General features: G+C 40.8%; 1 protein-coding gene across 1 annotated transcript in view; it reads left to right on the forward strand.

The window, feature by feature from the left end:
• LOC126106627 (GILT-like protein 1) overlaps positions 1-27,726 on the forward strand; it is an 80,677-nt gene that overhangs the window by 39,913 nt on the left and 13,038 nt on the right. The window contains exons 3-4 of the mRNA XM_049912982.1: positions 17,648-17,821; positions 18,256-18,402. Coding sequence (XP_049768939.1) covers positions 17,648-17,821; positions 18,256-18,402 — 321 coding nt within the window. The remainder of the gene's footprint in view (positions 1-17,647; positions 17,822-18,255; positions 18,403-27,726) is intronic.

Genomic DNA, 27,726 nt, shown 5'->3' on the forward strand with positions numbered 1-27,726 from the left:
GCATGACTGTGGGGTAGGGCTACTTGGATGTAAGCTGTTTCAAATCCTGGTGCTGGAAAATTTTCACTGCCACTTTTTGGCTGGTGAGGAGAGGCAGTGGCATAAAGTTCCTGATCATAGTCTCTCATGTAATGAGGGCATTTGACACTGTCGATGGTGATCTGGAAATCCACTGGGCATACTAAGCTGTGCGGCCCCATTGTAGCTGTTTGGCAGGAGTACACTATGTGCCAGCATTGGGTTTCATTCTCTTTTATCATCATCATCGTCGTCATCCAACACAAATATAACACTACACTATACAAACATCCATTACACTCACCTTCCCTCTAAAAACACACAAACAACACAACCTTCACATATCCACAAGGAAATGGGTAAATGATAATCGATTAAGGGGACATGGAGTTGAATCCACCTTACAGGATATCTCAGCCAACAATGCAATTGGACATGTTTGAGTAGAATTCATTAATTATCTATAAATATATTTGATAATGAATCATTCATTACTTTAGAGGGGGCAGACTGTGTGCGGGCCACAGTTCAGCCTGTCTCAGTTTTTGCTCATTCATTCCCAGAAGCATCACACTCATTTAAAAATGAAAGAGAATGACAGAAGATATGGATGAGAATTCTCAACATCTATCATGCAATCACATAAGTGACAGGTATGGCAAATTTGCTATGAACAATATATCGTGCAGGGTGAGTTTAAGGATTTAGTTGACTTCGTGTTAAATTTTCACGCATGCTGCATGTTAAGAAACTGACAGTATGAAGAGTAAAATTACTGAAGTTGCATGCATTACTTCATTGTCAGTTGCAACAGTTTTGATGGAAATGAACAAAGAGTATGGAGACTATGATTCATGAAAAGTATGTTGGCAAAGTTAAGGAACATGCCTGGAATGATGTTTTGATTGCAAACTCACTATTGTTGAATTTATGAAGGAAAGAGGAGAGCAGAAACAAAAATTAAAACACCCAGAGTGGTTTGCAGATCTTGCATTTAAAGTGTACTTGACTGCACATGGCGCACAGTAAGACACTGGGAAATGACTTCTTTCTGATTTTATGGTAATTCATTTAAAAAGAAAATCACATTATAGAAGAGCCACATTCTAACAAACACAGTCCTGTCCCATAAGCTCACAGCTGTTAAGGAAAATGGGAGGTCTGAGGCTTTCATTGTAGCCTTGAAAGAATTAAGAGGATAGTTTCCTAAATGTTTTGAGGATGCTGTCAATCTTACATCCATTTTTGAGACAGTATACTGTTTCGCTTGAAAACACCCCTATGCACGTATAGATGGAACTGATTGACCTGCAACATAATTCTCATTTTAATGACAAGTTCTTTTACATTCAAACTGTACAGGATGTTTACAGTACTTTCCTCAGGTAGAGTGTCCATGTCTCTGTAATGAAATTGCAAAAGTGCTACAGTATTTCAATTGACATACTTGTGTGAAAACCATTTCTCCAAGTATGAAACTAAGTCAGTGATAATTATGTAGCAACTTGAGTGTGAAAATGTGTGAAATAGTCTGCGTCTGTCCATATGCTGATGGTTTGTACCAGAGAAAAATTATAATGCTTCCCAAGTATACTGAAAATAATTAAATAATACTGAATATTAGTTTTGGTTATAATAGAAGGAAACATTCCACGAAGGAAAAATATACCTAAAAACAAAGTGTGCGCGAGTGTATACCCGTCCTTTTTTCCCCCTAAGGTAAGTCTTTCCACTCCTGGGACTGGAATGACTCCTTACCCTCTCCCTTAAAACCCACATCCTTTCGTCTTTCCCTCTCCTTCCCTCTTTCCTGATGAGGCAACAGTTTGTTGCGAAAGCTTGAATTTTGTGTGTATGTTTGTGTTCGTTTGTGTGTCTGTCGACCTGCCAGCACTTTCATTTGAATATTAGTTTTGTTTTTGAAAAATGTGAAACATGAAGCAAAGTCATACACAGTGTGACTGCATTGACATTTAAATGTGATGCACTCAGTTCCTCCTCCTCATCTGTCAAAGTACTTGGCAGTGGGGGAAACATGCAGTGAGGCTGTGCGCTTTGGCATTTGTGGCAGAGCGCAGCCTGAGAGCCAAAATTCTGGACAGCCTTGCTTTAGAGGTCCCTATTTTATTGGAAATATCTTGTAATTTCTCTTAATTACTCATTTTGCTTTCAGTATTGTACTAGAATTATGTTAACAATCTTCAACAAATATAGTTCTGCACTGTTATTGCCTGAATAGTCCTTATATATTACTTCCTATATTTCATATCACTGTAATAATCTTTGAAAATTTATTGTTATTATTATTCTTATTATTATTATTTTCCTAGAGAATCTTAATAACTGGATTTATGAAACTCAAGTACACAAATGATTTAAATTAACTCTCAAGTCATTTTTAGTACCAAGCAAGGTGGCACGATGGTTAGCACACTGGACTCGCATTCGAGAGGACGACAGTTCAAATCTGCATACAACTATCCTGATTTAGGTTTTCTGCGATTTCCCTTAATCACTCCAGGCAAATGCCAGGATGGTTTCTTTGAAAGGGCACAGCCGACTTCCTTCCCCAACCTTCTCTAATCCGATGGGACCAATGACCTCACTGTTTGGTCCCCTCCCCCAAATCAGCAACCAGCCAACCAATCATTTTTAGTCTACTAAAAGCATTTAATAAGTAGATCTGTGCAATAAGAAAATTGTGTAAGCACTTCACAGAATCATCTCATGAACTTGCACTGAGATGACAAAAGTTATGGGATGCCTCCTAATACAGTGTCGGTCCTCCTCTTGCCTGGTGTAGGGCAGCAACTTGACATGGCGTGGACTCGACAAGCTGTTGGAAGTCCCCTGCAGAAATATTGAGCCATGTTGCCTCTATACCCATCAATAATTGTGACAGTATTGCTGGTGCAGGATTTTATGCAAAAATTGTCCTTAGAGTATGTTCCACAAATATTCGATATTATTTGGAAACATAAAGTCTATGAATGGTTGCAAACGGTTTCAAAGTAGCTGAACACAACCATTTCCAGACAATGCTCAGTTCAGTTGGGCCCACACTATTATGTAGCTATCATGAGCTTGTACAGTGTCTTGTTCACAACTGGGGTCCGTGGCTTTGTGGGGTCTATGCCACACTCAAACCCTATCAGCAGCTCTTACCAACTGAAATCAGGCTACCATTTTGCAGTCGTGTAGGGCCCAACCGATATGGTCACAAGCCCAGGAGGGGTGTTGCACGTGATGTGCTGTGCTGCAAAGGGACTCAAGTTGGTCATTTGCTGCCATAGCCCATTAGCACCAAATTTCACCTCACCATTCTAACAGATGCATTGATCGTACATCTGACAATAATTTCTGTGGTTATTTCAACAGTGTTGCTTGTCTGTTAGAACTGACAGCTCTAAGCAAATGTTGCTGATCAGTTGTTAAGTGAATGCCATTGGCACTAGGTTGTCCATGGTGAGAGGTAGGTAATAGCCGAAATTAGGTATTCCTGGCACACTATTGACACTGTGGATTGCAGAATATTGTATTTCCTAATGATTTCAGAAGTGGAATATCCCACGTGTCTAGCTCCAATCACCATTCCGTGTTCAAAGTCCGTTAATTCCTGTCGTGCGACTGTAATTATGTGGGACACCTTTCCACAGATATCATCTGAGGACAGATGTCAGCTCTGCCAATGTGTTGCACTTTTATACCTTGTTTATGCAATACTGTTGTGATCTGTATATGTGCACTTTGTTATCCCATGACTTTTGTCACCGCACTGTAGAATGAGCTGTTATACCAGCAATAAGGTTACCATATAGTACCATGAACCATGGACCTTGCCGTTGGTGGGGAGGCTTGCGTGCCTCAGCGATACAGATAGCCGTACCGTAGGTGCAACCACAACGGAGGGGTATCTGTTGAGAGGCCAGACAAACATGTGGTTCCTGAAGAGGGGCAGCAGCCTTTTCAGTAGTTGCAGGGGCAACAGTCTGGATGATTGACTGATCTGGCCTTGTAACATTAACCAAAACGGCCTTGCTGTGCTGGTACTGCGAACGGCTGAAAGCAAGGGGAAACTACAGCCGCAATTTTTCCCGAGGACATGCAGCTCTACTGTATGATTAAATGATGATGGCGTCCTCTTGGGTAAAATATTCCGGAGGTAAAATAGTCCCCCATTCGGATCTCCGGGTGGGGACTACTCAAGAGGATGTCGTTATCAGGAGAAACAAAACTGGCGTTCTACGGATCGGAGCATGGAATGTCAGATCCCTTAATCGGGCAGGTAGGTTAGAAAATTTAAAAAGGGAAATGGATAGGTTAAAGTTAGATATAGTGGGAATTAGTGAAGTTCGGTGGCAGGAGGAACAAGACTTTTGGTCAGGTGATTACAGGGTTATAAATACAAAATCAAATAGGGGTAGTGCAGGAGTAGGTTTAATAATGAATAAAAAAATAGGAGTGCGGGTTAGCTACTACAAACAGCATAGTGAACGCATTATTGTGGCCAAGATAGACACAAAGCCCATGCCTACTACAGTAGTACAAGTTTATATGCCAACTACCTCTGCAGATGATGAAGAAATAGATGAAATGTATGACGAGATAAAAGAAATTATTCAGATAGTGAAGGGAGACGAAAATTTAATAGTCATGGGTGACGGGAATTCGTCAGTAGGAAAAGGAAGAGAAGGAAACATAGTAGGTGAATATGGATTGGGGGGAAGGAATGAAAGAGGAAGCCGCCTTGTAGAATTTTGCACAGAGCATAACTTAATCATAGCCAACACTTGGTTCAAGAATCATAAAAGAAGGTTCTATACCTGGAAGAATCCTGGAGATACTAAAAGGTATCAGATAGATTATATAATGGTAAGACAGAGATTTAGGAACCAGGTTTTAAATTGTAAGACATTTCCTGGGGCAGATGTGGATTCTGACCACAATCTATTGGTTATGAACTGCAGATTGAAACTGAAGAAACTGCAAAAAGGTGGGAATTTAAGGAGATGGGACCTGGATAAACTGAAAGAACCAGAGGTTGTAGAGAGTTTCAGGGAGAGCATAAGGGAACAATTGACAGGAATGGGGGAAAGAAATACAGTAGAAGAAGAATGGGTAGCTCTGAGGGATGAAGTAGTGAAGGCAGCAGAGGATCAAGTAGGTAAAAAGACGAGGGCTAATAGAAATCCTTGGGTAACAGAAGAAATATTGAATTTAATTGATGAAAGGAGAAAATATAAAAATGCAGTAAATGAAGCAGGCAAAAAGGAATACAAACGTCTCAAAAATGATATCGACAGGAAGTGCAAAATGGCTAAGCAGGGATGGCTAGAGGACAAAAGTAAGGATGTAGAGGCTTGTCTCACTAGGGGTAAGATAGATACTGCCTACAGGAAAATTAAAGAGACCTTTGGAGAGAAGAGAACCACTTGTATGAATGTCAAGAGCTCAGATGGCAACCCAGTTCTAAGCAAAGAAAGGAAGGCAGAAAGGTGGAAGGAGTATATAGAGGGTTTATACAAGGGCGATGTACTTGAGGACAATATTATGGAAATGGAAGAGGATGTAGATGAAGATGAAATGGAAGATAAGATACTGCGTGAAGAGTTTGACAGAGCACTGAAAGACCTGAGTCGAAACAAGGCCCCGGGAGTAGACAACATTCCATTTGAACTACTGATGGCCTCGGGAGAGTCAGTCATGACAAAACTCTACCATCTGGTGAGCACGATGTATGAGACAGGCAAAATACCCTCAGACTTCAAGAAGAATATAATAATTCCAATCCCAAAGAAAGCAGGTGTTGACAGATGTGAAAATTACCGAACTATCAGTTTAATAAGTCACAGCTGCAAAATACTAACGCGAATTCTTTACAGACGAATGGAAAAACTGGTAGAAGCCGACCTCGGGGAAGATCAGTTTGGATTCCGTAGAAATGTTGGAACACGTGAGGCAATACTGACCTTACGACTTATCTTAGAAGAAAGATTAAGGAAAGGCAAACCTACATTTCTAGCATTTGTAGACTTAGAGAAAGCTTTTGACAATGTTAACTGGAATACTCTCTTTCAAATTCTGAAGGTGGCAGGGGTAAAATACAGGGAGCGAAAGGCTATTTACAATTTGTACAGAAACCAGATGGCAGTTATAAGAATCGAGGGGTATGAAAGGGAAGCAGTGATTGGGAAAAGAGTAAGACAGGGTTGTAGCCTCTCCCCGATGTTATTCAATCTGTATATTGAGCAAGCAGTAAAGGAAACAAAAGAAAAATTCGGAGTAGGTATTAAAATTCATGGAGAAGAAGTAAAAACTTTGAGGTTTGCCGATGACATTGTAATTCTGTCAGAGACAGCAAAGGACTTGGAAGAGCAGTTGAACGGAATGGATGCTGTCTTGAAGGGAGGATATAAGATGAACATCAACAAAAGCAAAACGAGGATAATGGAATGTAGTCAAATTAAGTCTGGTGATGCTGAGGGAATTAGATTAGGAAATGAGAAACTTAAAGTAGTAAAGGATTTTTGCTATTTAGGGAGTAAAATAACCGATGATGGTCAAAGTAGAGAGGATATAAAATGTAGACTGGCAATGGCAAGGAAAGCGTTTCTCAAGAAGAGGAATTTGTTAACATCGAGTATAGATTTAAGTGTCAGGAAGTCATTTCTGAAAGTATTTGTATGGAGTGTAGCCATGTATGGAAGTGAAACATGGACGGTAACTAGTTTGGACAAGAAGAGAATAGAAGCTTTCGAAATGTAATGCTACAGAAGAATGCTGAAGATCAGGTGGGTAGATCACGTATCTAATGAGGAGGTATTGAATAGGATTGGGGAGAAGAGAAGTTTGTGGCACAACTTGACTAGAAGAAGGGATCGGTTGGTAGGACATGTTTTGAGGCATCAAGGGATCACAAATTTAGCATTGGAGGGCAGTGTGGAGGGTAAAAATCGTAGAGGGAGATCAAGAGATGGATACACTAAGCAGATTCAGAAGGATGTAGGTTGCAGTAGGTACTGGGAGATGAAGAAACTTGCACAGGATAGAGTAGCATGGAGAGTTGCATCAAACCAGTCTCAGGACTGAAGACCACAACAACAACAATAATAATGTTGGAGAACTGGGGGATTTCAGATAATGTGATTTATTTTATGTATTTTTTTCTTTTCCTTGGATCTCTTTTAGGGAATCTTTTTTTACTGAAAATTCTGTCATAATAGTGAACACGTTAAATTTTTCATGTTGTACACTACATTTAACAACAGATTTAAATGTGCAAAAGTGAGCATATTGCTCTCATCTATCCACTGAACATTTAGCAGCAAAAATATTCTGTATACAGCTGCATTACGTGTAGGTATGCCAAAACAGTACTGTGCCACTTTCAAAAATTGAATGCAATCAACACTGCTATTCATGCACTGGTACCATTTCACTTTTCTGTACAAAAGTTGCAGAGTTTGCCATGTAGTATGTTCATAAAACACGTATTTCGTCAAAGCAGAGTCATATCTAGGATCCTGCTCTGTCGGAGGGTTTCTAAGATCATACAGATTGTGTGTCATCATGCCATTTCCGAATTCTCTGAGTAAATGGAGGTGTTTTTTAATGCATTATCCTACCAATTACTGTAGGCACCCCCCACCCACCCACATCAAAGAGAATACAGACATCAATAACAATGTTAACACCTCTCAAATTAAACAGTTTTTTTGCACTGCTTCTCACTTACAAATTACTCATTTGCACAGTGTGCATTTTGCTTCTACATCTGTTGTACCCTGGTGCAGAAAAGGAAAACAAGTTTATTATTTAAACTTGTTCTTATATTTATATTTTTGTATCCTGATTTGTATAATATATATTGTATAGCTTATAATAGAGTACTTGGTCGAGGGTCCAGAATATTTAAGTCCACTGAAAATGTGAAGCTTCTCTTGTTTACCACATTTCCACTTATATGGAGAGAAAAAAAAGAATAAAGGTATGCAGTGTTGTTAACTTTAAGCAGAGTTCAACAAAGACCAGCTATAGAGCAGATATGTCATATAAAAATATATTTACAAAAAAAATGCTAAAAATATGATACATTTCCAGGGTGACTGTTGCCAGAGCCAGAGTTCAAAATAAGTGGAAGTGATAAATAAATAATATAGTTTTGCTGTATACTAAAAACGGGTGGTTTTGCAAAAATTTCAAAAACTGAGTGGGGTTGGGGCAGGGTCTAAAACACACTTGGTCCCTGGTAAAAATAGGTAACTAGGTAACCCGAACCCACACTCACAACAATAGAGGTAAAAATAATTTCCATACAGGCTATGTATTCTTATCTAGGATTCAGAATGGAGTAAATTCTAATTAACACTAATGTTCATATTACATTTTCCCCGTATGTAGATAGCTTGCAGTATTCTATGGAAAGAAGGAAGATTAATATTTAATGTCCCATTGACAAAGAGGTCATTAGGGATGGAGCACAAGCCTATATTAGCCAAGGATGAGAAGAAAACTGGGCATGTCCTTTCGATGGAACCATCCCAGTGTTTGCCTTAATCAATTTAGGGAAACAACTGCAAATATAAATCTAGATAGTCAAACAGGAATTTGAACCACTGCCCTCCTGAATGAGAGTGCAGTGTGCTAGCCACTGCACCACCTTTCTCAATCACAAATGCTTTGTTTGAAGTATCTGATAAAAGCAGCAGCTGAGTCGTGTAAGTGAAAGAGCAGTGGCTATTTAAAGTAGCCGTTTTTTGCTAACATGGGGACTATCAAACCTTTTAATGATGGATGGGATGGAGTCTTAGGTATGTTGTAGAGCGGCTGTCCTGAGTGCCTGGTTAGCGGCTTTTCATGCAATGGCCCCTATTTCCCAAGGCAATCACTGTCGAAGTTTTATGCGTACCTCCTACACCTGCAACTTTGTTTGTGTTTCAAGCAGGCATGTGTAGTACAGTGTCCAAGTTTTGCTGTTACCATGCTGTTCCTACATGTGTAAAGTTGTTGTTGTTGTTAATTTCTAATGAAATTACTATGTGAAAATGACAATTTTCGAGTAATTTTGAATGACATATAGTTGTTGTTGTTGTGGTGGTGGTCTTCAGTCCAGAGACTGGTTTGATGCAGCATTTAATGAAATTCTGTAAAATGAAATTGAGAAAAAAAAGTAATATTCAGTAGGGTTTGAACTGTTCCATCAGGATGGTAGCCATGATCCTTGGCTGCTGCACTACATACACTTGATTAATGCATGACCAATGTTACAGATATAGAAGAGATGCATAAAATTTCAACATTGATTTTCTTGGAAATGAGGAGCCATCACATGAAAAGCAGCCAGCTAGGTACTCAGGATAGATCCCTCTCCAACATACCTAAGACTCATCAAAATTTGTGATTCACAGGCCTGGTGGTCCCCTCGTAAATATGTAGTACTACAGTAATCTAAGAGGGCATGCTTGTAAGTAATCCCTCCAAATTTTTTGTGTGTAAACTCATAAAGTTAGGTACTTAAAATATACTTTATTATCATTCTACTACATTATTCTTCATGTCTAAACACTTATTTCTTAACTTAGTCATCCAGTGACACACATTTCTCCCAATGAGCGACCAGTTTGCTGATACTGTCACTGTATAAACTGCATAACATTTGACTTTGTTGACAGAGCCACAACTTCACCTTTGTTTGCAGCATTTCATCACTACCAAAGCAAAGTCCTCATAGGTATTCTTTAAGTTTTGGGAACATACTGAGCTCTGTCAGACACGCTGAGGTTAGCACCATCATTCCCTACATTACAAGCACAAACAACCCAATGTCGCTGGCCGCTGTGTCCGAGCGGTTCTAGGCGCTTCAGTCTGGAACCGCGCGACTGCTGTGGTCGCAGGTTCGAATCCTGCCTCGGGCATGGGTGTGTGTGATGTCTTTAGGCTCGTTAGGTTTAAGTAGTTCTGAGTTCTAGGGGACTGATGACCTCAGATGTTAAGTCCCATAGTGCTCAGAGCCATTTGAACCAACCCAACGTCGCGCGTAACTGATTTAGATACAATCCTCACCGTACACAGCTTTCATTCTTCTGTGCATTCAATGGAAGGCATGTCTTCTGTGGTCAGAAACTCGATTGCAGTATACTGTTTCTCACACATCGACATAGTTACGTTACGCAGCAAAATTCAGAGCTCTATTTATCCTAATGACAAACGATCTACCATCTTACATAAATACTCACTCCACTCTCTATGCAGATGATACCACATTTTTCAGTATCAGCTCAGACATGGATATGCTTCAAACTGTGGCAAATGACACAATATCACAAGCATCAGTCTGGTTTCGAGCTAATGGGTTCCTGCTTAGTGAGAGTAAAACTCAAAAGATTCTATTTAGTTTAAGAGATCTGCCAGTATCAGACTTCATGGATAGTGTTAAGTTCTTGGTATTGTTATAGATAGTAAATTGACTTGGGAGCTACATATTAAATACATTAGTACAAGGCTGTCTAGAGTGGTGTATTTGTCAAGGAATTTAAAAAAAAAACCATGTCCCTGTGGCGTATGTAAGATCGGCCTACTTTGCTTTTTTCAAAAGCATTATATCTTATGGGCTTTTAATATGGGGCAATAGCTCACACCTTCAGGACATTTTGGTACTTATAAGAATACCAGTGTAGAAGAGATGTACATACTCATGGAACCAGAAATAGTAGCCATCTTGACATACCTTACTACAGATTATCCAAGTCACTGAACAGCTACGAAGTGGTGGGTATGAAGATGTTAACAATGGGTAGAATGGGTAGAAGTTACATTTGATTTATTTAAAGACAAATTATTCAGTTGGTTAGTTGCAAATCCTTGATACGCACTTCAGGAATTTTATGACTGTAAAATACGAGGGCAGTTCAATAAGTACTGCAACACATTTTTTTTCTGAAACAGGGGTTGTTTTATTCAGCATTGAAATACACCAGGTTATTCCCCAATCTTTTAGCTACACAACACTATTTTTCAACGTAATCTCCATTCAATGCTACGGCCTTACGCCACCTTGAAATGAGGGCCTGTATGCCTGCACGGTACCATTCCACTGGTCGATGTCAGAGCCAACGTCGTACTGCATCAATAACTTCTTCATCATCCGTGTAGTGCCTCCCACGGATTGCGTCCTTCATTGGGTCAAACATATGGAAATCCGACGGTGCGAGATCGGGGCTGTAGGCTGCATGAGGAAGAATAGTCCACTGAAGTTTTGTGAGCTCCTCTCGGGTGTGAAGACTTGTGTGAGGTCTTGCGTTGTCATGAAGAAGGAGAAGTTCGTTCAGATTTTTGTGCCTACAAACACGCTGAAGTCGTTTCTTCAATTTCTGAAGAGTAGCACAATACACTTCAGAGTTGATCGTTTGACCATGGGGAAGGACATCGAACAGAATAACCTCTTCAGCGTCCCAGAAGACTGTAACCATGACTTTACCGGCTGAGGGTATGGCTTTAAACTTTTTCTTGGTAGCGGAGTGGGTGTGGCGCCACTCCATTGATTGCCGTTTTGTTTCAGGTTCGAAGTGATGAACCCATGTTTCATCGCCTGTAACAATCTTTGACAAGAAATTGTCACCCTCAGCCACATGACGAGCAAGCAATTCCGTACAGATGGTTCTCCTTTGCTCTTTATGGTGTTCGGTTAGACAACGAGGGACCCAGTGGGAACAAACCTTTGAATATCCCAACTGGTGAACAATTGTGACAGCACTACCAACAGAGATGTCAAGTTGAGCACTGAGTTGTTTGATGGTGATCCGTCGATCATCTCGAACGAGTGTGTTTGCACGCTCCGCCATTGCAGGAGTCACAGCTGTGTACGGCCGGCCCGCACGCGGGAGATCAGACAGTCTTGCTTGACCTTGCGGCGATGATGACACACGCTTTGCCCAACGACTCACCGTGCTTTTGTCCACTGCCAGATCACCGTAGACATTCTGCAAGCGCCTATGAATATCTGAGATGCCCTGGTTTTCCGCCAAAAGAAACTCGATCACTGCCCGTTGTTTGCAACGCACATCCGTTACAGACGCCATTTTAACAGCTCCGTACAGCGCTGCCACCTGTCGGAAGTCAATGAAACTATACGAGACGAAGCGGGAATGTTTGAAAATATTCCACAAGAAATTTCCGGTTTTTTCAACCAAAATTGGCCGAGAAAAAAATGTGTTGCATTATTTATTGAACTGCCCTCGTATCATAGTGGTATCGGTTTGGAGAGTACAGCATAATTTCTTTAACTGATTAATTTATGATGCAATGTTTTTATATTATTTGATTTTAAATACAGTATTTTATGGAAAAAACCAATAGTGACATATTAATCTTCAACCCATGCATATATGCTGTATAACTTGTATATATGTAACTTGACTTTGTCAATTGCTGTAATAACTAAACAACAATAAAATTTCATTCAATTCAGTTCAATTCTTTAGCAGCAGAGCTTTGCAACTTGCTTTAGTGTAGGGGAACGTCAACCAAATAATATGCATGACATGTAATATCTCAACTGATATTTAAAACAGAATAATAAACTTGGAGGAATTACTTTTCAGGACACCCTCATAGAAGCACACTTCACTGTTCTCAGAAAGAGTTGATTTGGATAAATATTATTACACTTTACAGAAGCTGACTACAGTGGTTGCTTCAGCCAGTTAACATATAGTGTATTCAAGTTGGAGGTGGAAACAAAAAAAAAAAAAAAAAAAAAAAAGCTTGTAATGAAAAAACTCAACATTTTATGTTGTTGGATAAACATGCAATCGATAGAAACTGTTAAAAATATTGTCCTCACCATTTCATTATGCACATTTGCACAAATGTTTATTATGCAGAGGCAGACATACTTCTGACAGTAAAGATGTGGATACCACAACAAAAGATGCAGAGTGTGCTACGGTTTGCATAGCTAAAAATCTGCAATATGTGCTCAGTGGTGTGCAAGAAGATAATGGAACGTGGATCCCACCCACAGATAAATCCATTTATCAGTGCGGACAGAACTCTTTGAGAAACAGGAGGTTTGATTTCAAATGCTGAAAAACAAACTTCTTAGGAAACGGGAAGGTGGATTCCAAATGCTGGAAAACATCCTGAAATGCACTTGAATGAAGACTGTAGAATGTGTGCATGACACATTCACCAGAAACCCATGTAAATCCATTAGACAAGCTAGCAGGGAACTAGCAGTCACCTATTAGATTGGCACGAAAGTGTGCAAAAATGTCTCCAGTTATGTGCTTATAAACTCTAATTTTTGCATCACATTAATCCTGAGGGGAACCACATATGTGATTTTGCTGTTGTGACGTTGCATCATATACACAAAAAAATGACTACAGCAATGCACTGCTGTTCAGTGATGAATCTATCTTCTACGCACGTGGCAAAGTTAACTGAAATAACTGTTGATTTGGAAGTAAGACTACAGGAGAAGTTATTGAATACAAAAAGGAACATGCCAAAAGATAATCTTTGGTGGGATGGCATAACCATGGAGTGGTAGGTCCATTTGTTTTATGGAGGCTACAGTGACAGGGCACACAAGTCTCGACATATTGGTGAACTATGCAGTTCCACATATGCCTCCTGATGTCATTTACCAGTAGGATGGTGCCCCACTATTATGGGGATGTTACCCCATTTCTCCATGAGATGAATCCTGAGCTTTGGATCGGAGGGGCATAGGGGGCAGGGGGCGTTGGCCCTACTGCCTTGCCATCTGACTCTGCTGCTCCATCTGACTCTGCTGCTGGGTTTAAGTGCATGGGGGTTTATCGAGGACACTGTTCACAGAACAAAGGTTCGAGATCTGGTAGATTTGAGACAATGGAGATATATAGCATTGGGGACCATAACACCTGTCGTGCTTATGAATGCTTGGTGAGAAGTGGAGTACTGTTTCAATATGTGTCGAGTTACACACTGTGTCCTCACTGAACTGTACCAATGAACACAAAAATGTTTACAGTGCTCGACAATAAAGTTATAAACAATAATACATACTGAAAGATAAACAAATATTTTTATATATCTCTAGCCCAGGCCCCCTGTATGACTTGACTGCTTCCATATCCCCAGAGGCTTTTCCCACTTGTTTTACAGAACATGTTGTGTCAAGGAATATGCTATGTCTTGACTGTAGGTTGGCCATTTGGCTGCCTAGATCTGAAATGTTAGAAGTCAGAAGGCTTTGTCTAGTACTCCTTTGTTTTTGGGCAAAGCCAAGATTACCTAGTTGACAGTACTGAGTGAGTTAGCCAGTGTTGTCTGCCATGTTACACTGTTTGATACATCTCTGTATCATGCTGTTTCCTGTCCTTCTAATTAGTGTTTGTAATAATTGCAGTCAAGATACTTATTAAAGTTGTCAATATTTAAGACGGTTTCACTCTGGATTACAAAAATTACTCACGTGACTTTTACCTCTGTGCATGACGTCTGCTTTCGTGAAAGCATAAAGTGTGGGTTAAGTGTGCCTAATACATTGGGAAACAAAAGAAAAATTCGGAGTATGTATTAAAATCCATGGAGAAGAAATAAAAACTTTGAGGTTCGCCAATGACATTGTAATTCTATCAGAGACAGCAAAGGACTTGGAAGAGCAGTTGAACGGAATGGATGGTGTCTTGAAGGGAGGATATAAGATGAACATCAACAAAAGAAAAATGAGGATAATGGAATGTAGTCGAATTAAGTCGGGTGATGTTGAGGGTATTAGATTAGGAAATGAGACACTTAAAGTAGTAAAGGAGTTTTGCTATTTGGGGAGCAAAATAACTGATGATGGTCGAAGTAGAGAGGATATAAAATGTAGACTGGCAATGGCAAGGAAAGCGTTTCTGAAGAAGAGAAATTTGTTAACATCGAGTATAGATTTAAGTGTCAGGAAATCATTTCTAAAAGTATTTGTATGGAGTGTAGCCATGTATGGAAGTGAAACATAGACGGTAAATAGTTTGGACAAGAAGAGAATAGAAGCTTTCGAAATGTGGTGCTACAGAAGAATGCTGAAGATTAGATGGGTAGACCACATAACTAATGAGGAAGTATTGAATAGGATTGGGGAGAAGAGAAGTTTGTGGCACAACTTGACCAGAAGAAGGGATTGGTTGATAGGACATGTTCTGAGGCATCAAGGGATCACCAATTTAGTATTGGAGGGCAGTGTGAAGGGTAAAAATCGTAGGGGGAGACCAAGAGATGAATACACTAAGCAGATTCAGAAGGATGTAGGTTGCTGTAGGTACTGGGAGATGAAGAAGCTTGCACAGGATAGAATATTATGGAGAGCTGCATCAAACCAGTCTCAGGACTGAAGACCACAACACACAACAACACAATACACTGGGAGATTGGGGGGGGGGGGTGTAAGAGACACCTGGTTTATTTTTACATAGGACCAGAATTTTCTATAATTGTTGGCATGCACTTTCACTAAAATTTTATAAATATGATGATAAAAGTTATTGTATGCTTCACGTATTAATTTTTCATTTAGTCAAGAATTTCTATTAACATTTTCCTGACAACATTTTGGTGTTCTGTTTTGAATTGAGAATTTAACAATATCCATTTTCTCAGCATTATCTGACATTTGTTATTAAATCATGGTGGGTTTTCTCCATCTTTAGTACCTATTGACTGATAAGTCAGTCGGTGTCCTTCATCCCACTTCCTTTCTTTTCCACTCTTCTGCCAGGAGGAGGAGCCCCTGGCTCCAAAAGCTTACACATTTCTGTAACTTTTATATGTTTTTTCTCCTGCCACAACTTAGTAAGTAGATTTTTATCCATCCAATTATATTTTCAAAACTGGATTATTTTCATTGAAACAAAACTGTATGTATCAAACTTTCAGCTCACAACCGCAGTCATCTAACAGCTCAACAATTGATTCCACTTGGACACCACTTCCACCTTGGTTGTTGGTTCTATATATTTTTCCAAGTTAAGCATATTTACAACAGTTATTCAAAAATTCGTTAAACAGGGTTCTTTCATACAGTTTATGAAACTATTAGTTAAACTTACAGCTCTCAGCAATTCATAAACATTTATAAGTATAAATTAATTAGGTCCTATTTCCTTGAGGTAAAATTTAAGCAGTGTTCATGATTACTTTCCTATATATACAATGAATACTTTAACTTTAGGTAGCTTCCTAATTATTTGCATATGGTGGTATAAGATGGAATGAAAACACTTTGCCACATATAAAACACAGCTTATTAAGGTTTCCATTTGTTGTTGTTGTGGTCTTCAGTCCTGAGACTGGTTTGATGCAGCTCTCCGTGCTGCTCTGTCCTGTGCAAGCTTCTTCATCTCTCAGTACTTACTGCAACCTACATCCTTCTGAATCTGTTTAGTGTATTCATCTCTTGGTCTCCCTCTACGTTTTTTATCCTCCATACTGCCCTCCAATACTAAATTGGTGATCCCTTGATGCCTCAGAACATGTCCTACCAACCGATCCCTTCTTCTGGTCAAGTTGTGCCACAAACTTCTCTTCTCCCAATCCTATTCAATACTTCCTCATTAGCTATGTGATCTACCCATCTAATATTCAGCATTCTTCTGTAGCACCACATTTTGAAAGCTTCTATTCTCTTCTTGTCCAAACTATTTATCGTCCATGTTTCACTTCCATACATGACTACACTCCATACAAATACTTTCAGAAATAACTTCCTGACACTTGAATCTATACTCGATGTTAACAAATTTCTATTCTTCAGAAATGCTTTCCTTGCCATTGCCAGTCTACATTTTATATCCTCTCTACTTCGACCATCATCAGTTATTTTGCTCCCCAAATAGCAAAACTCCTTTACTACTTTAAGTGTCTCATTTCCTAATCTAATTCCCTCAGCATCACCAGACTTAATTCGACTACATTCTATTATCCTCGTTTTGCTTTTGTTGATGTTCTTCATATATCCTCCTTTTAAGACACTGTCCATTCTGTTCAGCTGCTCTTCCAGGTCCTTTGCTATCTCTGACAGAATTACAATGTCATCGGTGAACCTCAAAATTTTTATTTCTCCTCCATGGCTTTTAATTCCTACTCTGAATGTTTCTTTTGTTTCATTTACTGCTTACTCAATAAACAGTTTCCATTTATGTAAGCGTAGGCTTCCGCGGCCTTTGTCATTTTCATTAAAATTCTTCAGGGTATCAGACCGCATCGTCATAATTTAAAATGCGCCAATGTTTCGGGCAGCGATGCAGCTAGCCTTCATCAGGGCCTTAAACGTTAACGTAAGGCCCTGATGAAGGCTAGCTGCAACGCTGGCCGAAACGTTGGCGCATTTTAAATTATGATGATGCGGTCTGATACCCTGAAGAATTTTATTGAAGTTTCCATTTATATCACTTATTTATTTATATTTGATGTAATTGTGAGTGTTAGCATTAATACAATATGATGTTATTACGCCCACATTATATTTATGTACCAAGTAATGATACAAAGATCAGATTCATAAAACCTCTTACCATGTCTGTAGTATTCATTTTGATTCATGTTTTGAGTGAAAGAAATGAGTTGTTTCATTATTATCAATAATTTTTATTTTTCACAGACAATACGAACACCAACAGGGTATGAATTTGTTTGCCAACATGGACCATCAGAGTGTGAGGGCAATAAAATACATGCTTGTGCTATTGATGTTCTGCAGGAAATAGATATTCAGCTCAAGTACATAGGTTGTTTAATGAGTGACTATGATTATCCTGAATTAGTCGGCCAAAAGGTAAGATTATTTAAGTATGTAAAAACCAGTTTGAAGTCAATATGGAAACAAATATGTAACATTACAGATACTTTTGTGTCCTTTTGCTGTGTAACTGACTTGTTTTTATTTGGGCAAAAGGTGTGGAAGCACTGCAGCAGTTCATAAATAACACAATGTTAACATTTCATCATTCCTTTTTATGGGCAAAAATTGTAAGTGCTGTGAAAGGTCCAAGTTTGACACAACTGGTCCCTATGAGGAAACTAAAATCTTTTCATGTTGTATGTTTGTATTTTACCAGGAAAAAGCTGTAAAGTGAATATTCAATTTCTTCCTATAAGCTTTACAAACACATCTCGTTCTTTACCAGAACTAAAGTTTTCCCATCAGCCAATGCATATAATTCAAATGATTCTCTGATTGTCTACATACTATATTTGCTTCTTTCTTAGTGTGCAAAACAGTTGGGCATCGACTGGAATCCAATTTTATGGTGTTCGAGAGGAACCAGAGGCACTGAGCTCCTGCGAGCATATGGAGAAGCAACCAAAGCTCTGGATCCACCAGTATCTTTCATCCCAACTGTCACATTAAATGGAGTAAGTACCAGTTACACTCAATAATATGCAATTCACACAATTAAAAAATTCTTTAGCGCTGTTGTCTCTCTGTCAACAACACACCTGCATTATATTAACTGCAAGCAGGATTCATGTTTGAATTAAAGAACAGCATATTTTACACTGAATACACCTGATGGAGCTAGTCACTAATTCTCATGATTGTTCAGATTAATAGAATGGCAGTTAAACTAATGTAGAGGAAAAGGTACAATCTTCCAGGGGGTAGTAGTTTTATTGATCACGCAAATTAAGGGTAAAAGGAGGCTATTAAAGAAAGATTACAAGTGTTAGACTTTTCATCCTACTAAGCACAAAATTACTCTTCAGAAAAAAGTCTGCAGCTCGTGGCCTAGTGGCTGGCGTTGCTGCCTCTGGATCACAGGGTCTCGGGTTCGATTCCCAGCCAGGTTGGGGATTTTCTCTGCCAGGGACTGGTTGTCTGTGTTGTCATTGTCATCATCATCACCATCATCATCATCATCATCATCATCAGCAGCAGCAGCAGCAGCAGCAGCAGCAGCATCTCATACATGACAGTGAGTAGATTGGACTGTGTAAAAAAAATTAGACTGTGTAAAAATTGGGCACTGATGACTGCGCAGTTGGGTGCCCCCTAAACCAATCATCATCATCAACATCATCATCATCTCTTCAAAAAGGCAAGTATTCAGTGCAGTGAGACATGATCAGAGCACCTACACGTATGAGAAACTGCACAATAACCCTGAAAGAGTGGTTCGGTGTGGGGCGGCGGAGGGGTGAAGTGGACTACGTCATGGTGTTGTGCACCACTGCAGTTGCAGTGGGGTGAATTCTTTCCTGAATGCCATCTTTCCTTCTTGAGTCATAACTATGATAGAGGAATGTAAATTACAGGAGCAATAAAATCAGATTATATCCAAGTGGTATTGAATGTTCACAAAGTGATAACTTCATACTTTAAAAGCACGCTAGATAAATATGATTGCTTGCTCACTTTCTCATTCTTCAGACTTAATTTTTAACAGGCTATAATATAAACTGTAATTAGCAATTTACAGTTGGCTAGTCGGCTACAGAGAGCTAATGATAAATGTAAATAGTAACCATGTTGAGCAAGCAGTGAAGGAAACAAAAGAAAAATTCGGAGTAGGTATTAAAATCCATGGAGAAAAAATAAAAACTTAGAGAATATAAAATGTAGACTGGCAATGGAAAGGAAAGCGTTTCTGAAGAAGAGAAATTTGTTAACAGAGAGTATAGATTTAAGTGTCAGGAAGTCGTTTCTGAAAGTATTTGTATGGAGTGTAGCCATGTATGGAAGTGAAACATGGATGATAAATTGTTTGGACAAGAAGAGAATAGAAGCTTTCAAAATGTGGTGCTACAGCAGAATGCTGAAGATTAGATGGGTAGATCATGTAACTAATGAGGAGGTATTGAATAGAATTGGGGAGAAGAGGAATTTGTGGCACAACTTGACTAGAAGAAGGGATCGGTTGGTAGGACATGTTCTGATGCATCAAGGGATCACCAATTTAGTATTGGAGGGCAGCGTGGAGGGTAAAAATCGTAGAGGGAGACCAAGAGATGGATACACTAAGCAGATTCAGAAGGATGTAGGTTGCAGTAGGTACTGAGAGACGAAGCTTGCACAGGATAGAGTAGCATGGAGATCTGCATCAAACCAGTCTCAGGACTGAAGACCACAACAACAAAACAGTCATGTTTCAGAGTTTGTATAAAAACACCAGAATAATTTTAGACACTGGAAAGTAGGTAGTGCTAGACACTTACATAGGCCATGAAATTGGGCAGAAAAACATTAGGTTTCCATTGCTATTCAAAATCTGTATAAATGATTAGAGAAGAATCTGTAGAATGGACACTGCTTTGTTTGGACACAAATTTGGACATAAAAAGTGGGTGAACTCTATGGTGATTGTCAAAAATTATGCAAGGAACTTGAGACAAACTTTAAAGGAAAGAATATTGAAAGATTTCAAAAACTAAGATTAAGGCAATGAATCAGTGAGATGTGTATCAGTGCACTTGGGTCTACATCTACTCTTAAATCTACATACATTCTCTGCAAGATGACATACGGTGTATGGCAGAGGGTACCTAGTACCACTACTAGTCGCTCCATTTCCTGTTACACTTCGAAATGGAGCAAATGAAAAATGATGGTCTATATGCTTCTGCATGAGTCCTGATTTTTCTTGTCTTGTCTCCACAGTCCTTACGCAAAATGTATGTTGGTTTCAGTAAGGTCATTCTGCAGTCTGTCACAAATTCTAGCTGTTGCAACTTTCTCATTAGTATGATAGTGAATACAGGCCAAAGCAATGAATTAAAATGTGTACCAAGGCCGGGATTTGAGCTTGGGTGTGCTGCCTGGCAGGCAGGTGCACTAAACCACTGCACCACCCAGTCACTGCAGCTAATACAGCTGCATGGATTACCTTAGTACACCTTTCCCCTACTACAAACTACAATTCAAACCTCAGCCCACCTTGATATTGCTCTTCTTAACTTTTATCAGTATTACAGAGGCTCTCCAACATTGGAATAGTACCACAGCAGAGAGCAAAATGGAGATAATTCTGGCTGTACCTCAGTTGTGGGTCATACATATTAATACATGCAATTAATGGAAAATCCAGGATGAACTGAAACAATATTATGAGAAGGAAAATTGCTCAGTTGTGCCTATCTGCAACTCAGTATATAAAATTATTATTATATATCAATATATCCAATTATTCCAGAGACATATCAAGTCTTGATATCAAGATGGGCTGATGCCTGAATTGGATTTTGTATTGGGGTGAGGGGGTGGGGGACATACTTGGGCAATCTGAGCAGCTGTTTTAGCTGCCATGCCAGGGTGGTGCAGTGGTTAGGGCATTTGGCTGGTGAGCAAGAGACCTGGGTTCAAATCCTGGCCATAGTACAAATTTTAATTGATTGATCTGAACTGTGTTCATTTTCATAGGTGAAGTTGGGGCTTAATATGTCTCTGGAAGATATAATTTCATATGATTAATTTCTAATTAATGTTTTCCAAAAAACTAATATCCTTTCATCCAAATAGATTCCCATTTGAATTCACAGAGTATTTCTGTAACATTCACACACTGGTCAAATCTATGACCAACAAATGTACAAACAATGGCTTGCATTTGCTCATTCAGGTTAATGTGAATATGAACCAAGATGCTTTTTTCAACATTCTTTGTGACCAAGTCTGGCCCTTCCTTCCATATCTGCATGAAGAGAAGCAGTGGACACTCATGTCTTCCAAGGTGACAGCAGCCATATTTATAGGATTTGGGCAGCTATCTCACTAAATCACCTATATCTTAATTCAGCATAAAATGTCTGGGACTATTTGGAACAGCAGGTGAAACATAGCAGTCAACATCATTGCAATTTGGTGGCTTTATGGGATGTATTCATCAGTAGGTGGCTTCAGTTTGATCTGAAACTATAACTACATGATTACTCTGCAACTCACAACGAAGTGTGTGGCAGAGGGTTCATCGAACCACCTTGAAGGTATTTCTCTACCGTTCCACTCTCAAACGGCACATGGAAAAAAAAAATGAGCACCTAAATCTATCTGTATGAGCTTTGATTTCTCTTATGTTATCATGATGATCATTTCTGCCTATGTATGTGGGCCTCAATAGAATATTTTTGGAATCAGAGGAGAAAGTTTGTGATTCAAATTTCACACCAAGATCCTGCCACATGGAAACGTCTTTGTTTTAATGACTGCCACCCCAATTCATGTATTGTCTGTAGCACTCTCTCCCCTATTTTGCGATAATAGAAATGATCTACCCTTTTTTGATGTCCTTTGTCAGCCCCATCTGACGTGGATCCCACACCACACAGATATACTCCAGAAGAGAGCAGACAAGTGCGGTGTAAGCAGTCTCTTTAGAAGACCTTGTGTACTTTCTAAGTGTTCTGCCCAGTCTTTGGTTTGCTTTCCCCGCATCATTATACACTCCTGGAAATTGAAATAAGAACACCGTGAATTCATTGTCCCAGGAAGGGGAAACTTTATTGACACATTCCTGGGGTCACATACATCACATGATCACACTGACAGAACCACAGGCACATAGACACAGGCAACAGAGCATGCACAATGTCGGCACTAGTACAGTGTATATCCACCTTTCGCAGCAATGCAGGCTGCTATTCTCCCATGGAGACGATCGTAGAGATGCTGGATGTAGTCCTGTGGAACGGCTTGCCATGCCATTTCCACCTGGCGCCTCAGTTGGACCAGCGTTCGTGCTGGACGTGCAGACCGCGTGAGACGACGCTTCATCCAGTCCCAAACATGCTCAATGGGGGACAGATCCGGAGATCTTGCTGGCCAGGGTAGTTGACTTACACCTTCTAGAGCACGTTGGGTGGCACGGGATACATGCGGACGTGCATTGTCCTGTTGGAACAGCAAGTTCCCTTGCCGGTCTAGGAATGGTAGAACGATGGGTTCGATGACGGTTTGTATGTACCGTGCACTATTCAGTGTCCCCTCGACGATCACCAGTGGTGTACAGCCAGTGTAGGAGATCGCTCCCCACACCATGATGCCGGGTGTTGGCCCTGTGTGCCTCGGTCGTATGCAGTCCTGATTGTGGCGCTCACCTGCACGGCGCCAAACACGCATACAACCATCATTGGCACCAAGGCAGAAGCGACTCTCATCGCTGAAGACGACACGTCTCCATTCGTCCCTCCATTCACGTCTGTCGCGACACCACTGGAGGCGGGCTGCACGATGTTGGGGCGTGAGCGGAAGACGGCCTAACGGTGTGCGGGACCATAGCCCAGCTTCATGGAGACGGTTGCGAATGGTCCTCGCCGATACCCCAGGAGCAACAGTGTCCCTAATTTGCTGGGAAGTGGCGGTGCGGTCCCCTACGGCACTGCGTAGGATCCTACGGTCTTGGCGTGCATCCGTGCGTCGCTGCGGTCCGGTCCCAGGTCGACGGGCACGTGCACCTTCCGCCGACCACATCGACAACATCGATGTACTGTGGAGACCTCACGCCCCACGTGTTGAGCAATTCGGCGGTACGTCCACCCGGCCTCCCGCATGCCCACTATACGCCCTCGCTCAAAGTCCGTCAACTGCACATACGGTTCACGTCCACGCTGTCGCGGCATGCTACCAGTGTTAAAGACTGCGATGGAGCTCCGTATGCCACGGCAAACTGGCTGACACTGACGGCGGCGGTGCACAAATGCTGCGCAGCTAGCGCCATTCGACGGCCAACACCGCAGTTCCTGGTGTGTCCGCTGTGCCGTGCGTGTGATCATTGCTTGTACAGCCCTCTCGCAGTGTCCGGAGCAAGTATGGTGGGTCTGACACACCGGTGTCAATGTGTTCTTTTTTCCATTTCCAGGAGTGTATATGCAATTGTTCAAATTTAAGTTATTTTTAATTGTAATCCCCAAGTATTTTGTTGAATTTACAGCCTTTAGCTTTGTGGGATTTATCATGCAGCCAGAGTTTAGCAGATTTCATGTGGATGACCTCACACTTTTCATTATTTAGAGTCAATTCCCTCTGTCCACATCATACAGGAGTCTTGTATAAATCACTTTGCACTTAGTTTTGATCATCTGAGTGAGTTTACAAGATGGTAAATTACAGCAGCATTTGCAAATAATCTAAGAGGTCTGCTGAAATTGTCTCCTATGTCATTTGTGTAGATCAGGAACAGCAGAGGACCTGTAACACTTTCTTGGATAATGCCAGATATTACTTCTGTTTTACTCAATGACTTTGTCAGTTACTACAAACTGTGATCTTTCTGACAGGAAATCTTGAATCCAGTCACAAAAACTGAGATGATGCTACATAGGCATGTAATTTAATTAGAAGTTGCTTGTGAAGAACAGTGTCAAAAGCCTCCTGGAAATCTAAAAATATGGAATCAATTTGACATCGCCCGTTGATAGCACTTATTACCTTGTAAGAATAAAGAACACTATTTTCTGAATCTGTGCTAACCATTTTTCAATAAATTGTTTTCTTCGAGGTAATTAATAATGTTCAGACATGGTATATGTTCCAAAATTTTGCTGCAAATAGATAATAGTGATACGAGTCTCATGCAGCAGATTACTCCTATTTCCTTCCTTGTGTATTGGTGTGATAGGGCATAAAATAAGGACAAAGTTTGTGGTTCAAGCCTCCAACTGGACTATTGGCCTGACTGTAGGCAGGGTGCAGCCCTTCCATCCACACTGGTATTAAGTCTCTTGCCACACCTGCCTTTTATTCCTGGGAAAGATCCCTGGTAGACATTTTGACAGCATGCCGAATGGACTTAGTGTCAATGGAACAAGGAAAAATGTCCACCCCCATCCTGGATTGAAGCTGGGACATCCAGCACTGGAGTCTACCCACTAGATGACTATGGCTACCTGGATTAGCACCGTGAAAGAAACTTGACCATTCTTTTCTCACCACTTCGAAGCTATTATCAAAGCAAGATGTGGTGTCACACTGCCAAAGTCCTTGCCATCCTGATAATATGGGTTCCCATCAGATCACTGAAGTTAAGCATTGTTGTGCTTGCCTTGCAGTTGGCTGGACGATTGTCTGGTCTGTTGAATGCTGTTGGTAAGCAGGGTGCACTCAGCCCTTGTGAGGTCAATTGAGGAGCTACTTCACTGGGATGTAGTGGCTCTGGTCACGAAAACTGGTAACAGCCAGGAGAGCAATATGTTGAAAACCTGCCCTCCCATATCCACATCCAGTGACACTTATCGCTATCAGCCGAGGAAGACACAGTAGTTAGTTGGTACTGTTGGTCCTTCCAAGCACTGTTAGGACACACAGAGACACGCACTCTGTCTTCCAGCTCATTAAGACACTGAATTCTCATTCAAGAGAAGCAGGTTTCAGACGTGCCAATTGATCATCCGGATTTAGATTTTCCATCGTTTCTCTAAAGCAAATGCCAGGATGGCCCTGTGAAGGGAAAGGGCTGATTTTCATTCTAGCATTACACTGAGGTGACTAGTCATGGGATAGCAGTTAGCACATATACAGGGTGTTACAAAAAGGTACGGCCAAACTTTCAGGAAACATTCCTCACACACAAATAAAGCAAAGATGTTATGTGGACATGTGTCCGGAAACGCTTAATTTCCATGTTAGAGCTCATTTTAGTTTTGTCAGTATGTACTGTACTTCCTCGATTCACCGCCAGTTGGCCCAATTGAAGGAAGGTAATGTTGACTTCGGTGCTTGAGTTGACATGTGATTCATTGCTCTACAGTACTAGCATCAAGCACAGCAGTACGTAGCATCGTCACGAACGGGGTTTTGCAGTCAGTGCAATGTTTACAAATGCGGAGTTGGCAGATGCCCATTTGATGTATGGATTAGCACGGGGCAATAGCCATGGCGTGGTACGTTTGTATCGAGACAGATTTCCAGAACGAAGGTGTCCTGACAGGAAGACGTTCGAAGCAATTGATCGGTATCTTAGGGAGCACAGAACATTCCAGCCTATGACTTGCGACTGGGGAAGACCTAGAATGACGAGGACACCTGCAATGGACGAGGCAATTCTTCGTGCAGTTGACGATAACCCTAATGTCAGTGTCAGAGAAGTTGCTGCTGTACAAGTTAACTTTGACCACGCCACTGTATGGAGAGTGCTACAGGAGAACCAGTTGTTTCCGCACCATGTACAGCGTGTGCAGGCACTATCAGCAGCTGATTGGCCTCAACAGGTACACTTCTGCGAATGGTTCATCCAACAATGTGTCAATCCTCATTTCAGTGCAAATGTTCTCTTTACGGATGAGGCTTCATTCCAACATGATCAAATTGTAAATTTTCACAATCAACATGTGTGGGCTGACGAGAATCCGCACTCAATTGTGCAATCACATCATCAACACAGATTTTCTGTGAACGTTTGGGCAGGCATTGTTGGTGATGTCTTGATTGGGCCCCATGTTCTTCCACCTACGCTCAATGGAGCACGTTATCATTATTTCATACGGGATACTCTACCTGTGCTGCTAGAACTTGTGCCTTTACAAGTACGACACTACATGTGGTTCATGCACGATGGTTCTCCTGCACATTTCAGTTGAAGTGTTCGTACACTTCTCAACAACAGATTCGGTGACCGATGGATTGGTAGAGGCGGACCAATTCCGTGGCCTCCGCGCTCTCCTGACCTCAACGCTCTTGACTTTCATTTATGGGGGCATTTGAAAGCTCTTGTCTACGCAACCCCGGTACCAAATGTAGAGACTCTTCGTGCTCGTATTGTGGATGGCTGTGATACAATACACCATTCTCCAGGGCTGCATCAGCGCATCAGGGATTCCATGCGACGGAGGGTGGATGCATGTATCCTCGCTACCGGAGGGCATTTTGAACATTTCCTGTAACAAAGTGTTTGAAGTCATGCTGGTACGTTCTGTTGCTGTGTGTTTCCATTCCATGATTAATGTGATTTGAAGAGAAGTAACAAAATGAGCTCTAACATGGAAATTAAGCGTTTCCGGACACATGTCCACATAACATATTTTCTTTCTTTGTGTGTGAGGAATGTTTCCTGAAAGTTTGGCTGTACCTTTTTGTAACACCCTGTAGAGAGGGTTGTAGTATCACTAACACAAGGGCGGTGCATTGGCAGAGCTGTCATTTGTACTCAGGTGAGTCCTGTGAAAATATTTCTGAAATTATTATGGCCGCACTATGGGAATTAGCAGACGAACACAGAGTGGTTGTTGGAGCTAGTTGCATGGTACATTGTATTTCAAATACTGTTACAGAACTCAATATTCAGAGATCCACAGTGTCAAGAGTGTGCCAAGAATACCAGATTTCAGGCATTGCCTCTCACCACAGACAACACAGTGGCTGACTGCCTTCACTTAATGACAGAGAACAGCAGTATTTGCATTGAAATGTCAGTGCTAACAGACAAGAAAAACTGCATGAAACCCCTGTGCAATGTATCCATTAGGGCAGTGCAATGAAATCTGGTGTCAATGAGCTATGACAGCAGCCTTTTGCTAACAGCATGACATCAACTACAGTGCCTCCTCTGGGCTCGTGACCATATCAGTTGGACCCCAGACAACTGGAAAACTGTGACATGGTCAGATGAGTCCTAATTTCAGTTGCTCAGAGCTGATGGTACGGTTAGTGTGATGTATGGCCCCAAGTTGTCGACAAGGCTCTGTGTAAGCTGGTGGTGGCTCCATAATGTTGTGGGTTGTGTTTACATGGAATGGACTGGGTCCTCTGGTCCA

This window comes from Schistocerca cancellata, chromosome 10 (genome assembly GCF_023864275.1).
Source record: "Schistocerca cancellata isolate TAMUIC-IGC-003103 chromosome 10, iqSchCanc2.1, whole genome shotgun sequence".
NCBI lineage: Eukaryota > Metazoa > Arthropoda > Insecta > Orthoptera > Acrididae > Schistocerca > Schistocerca cancellata.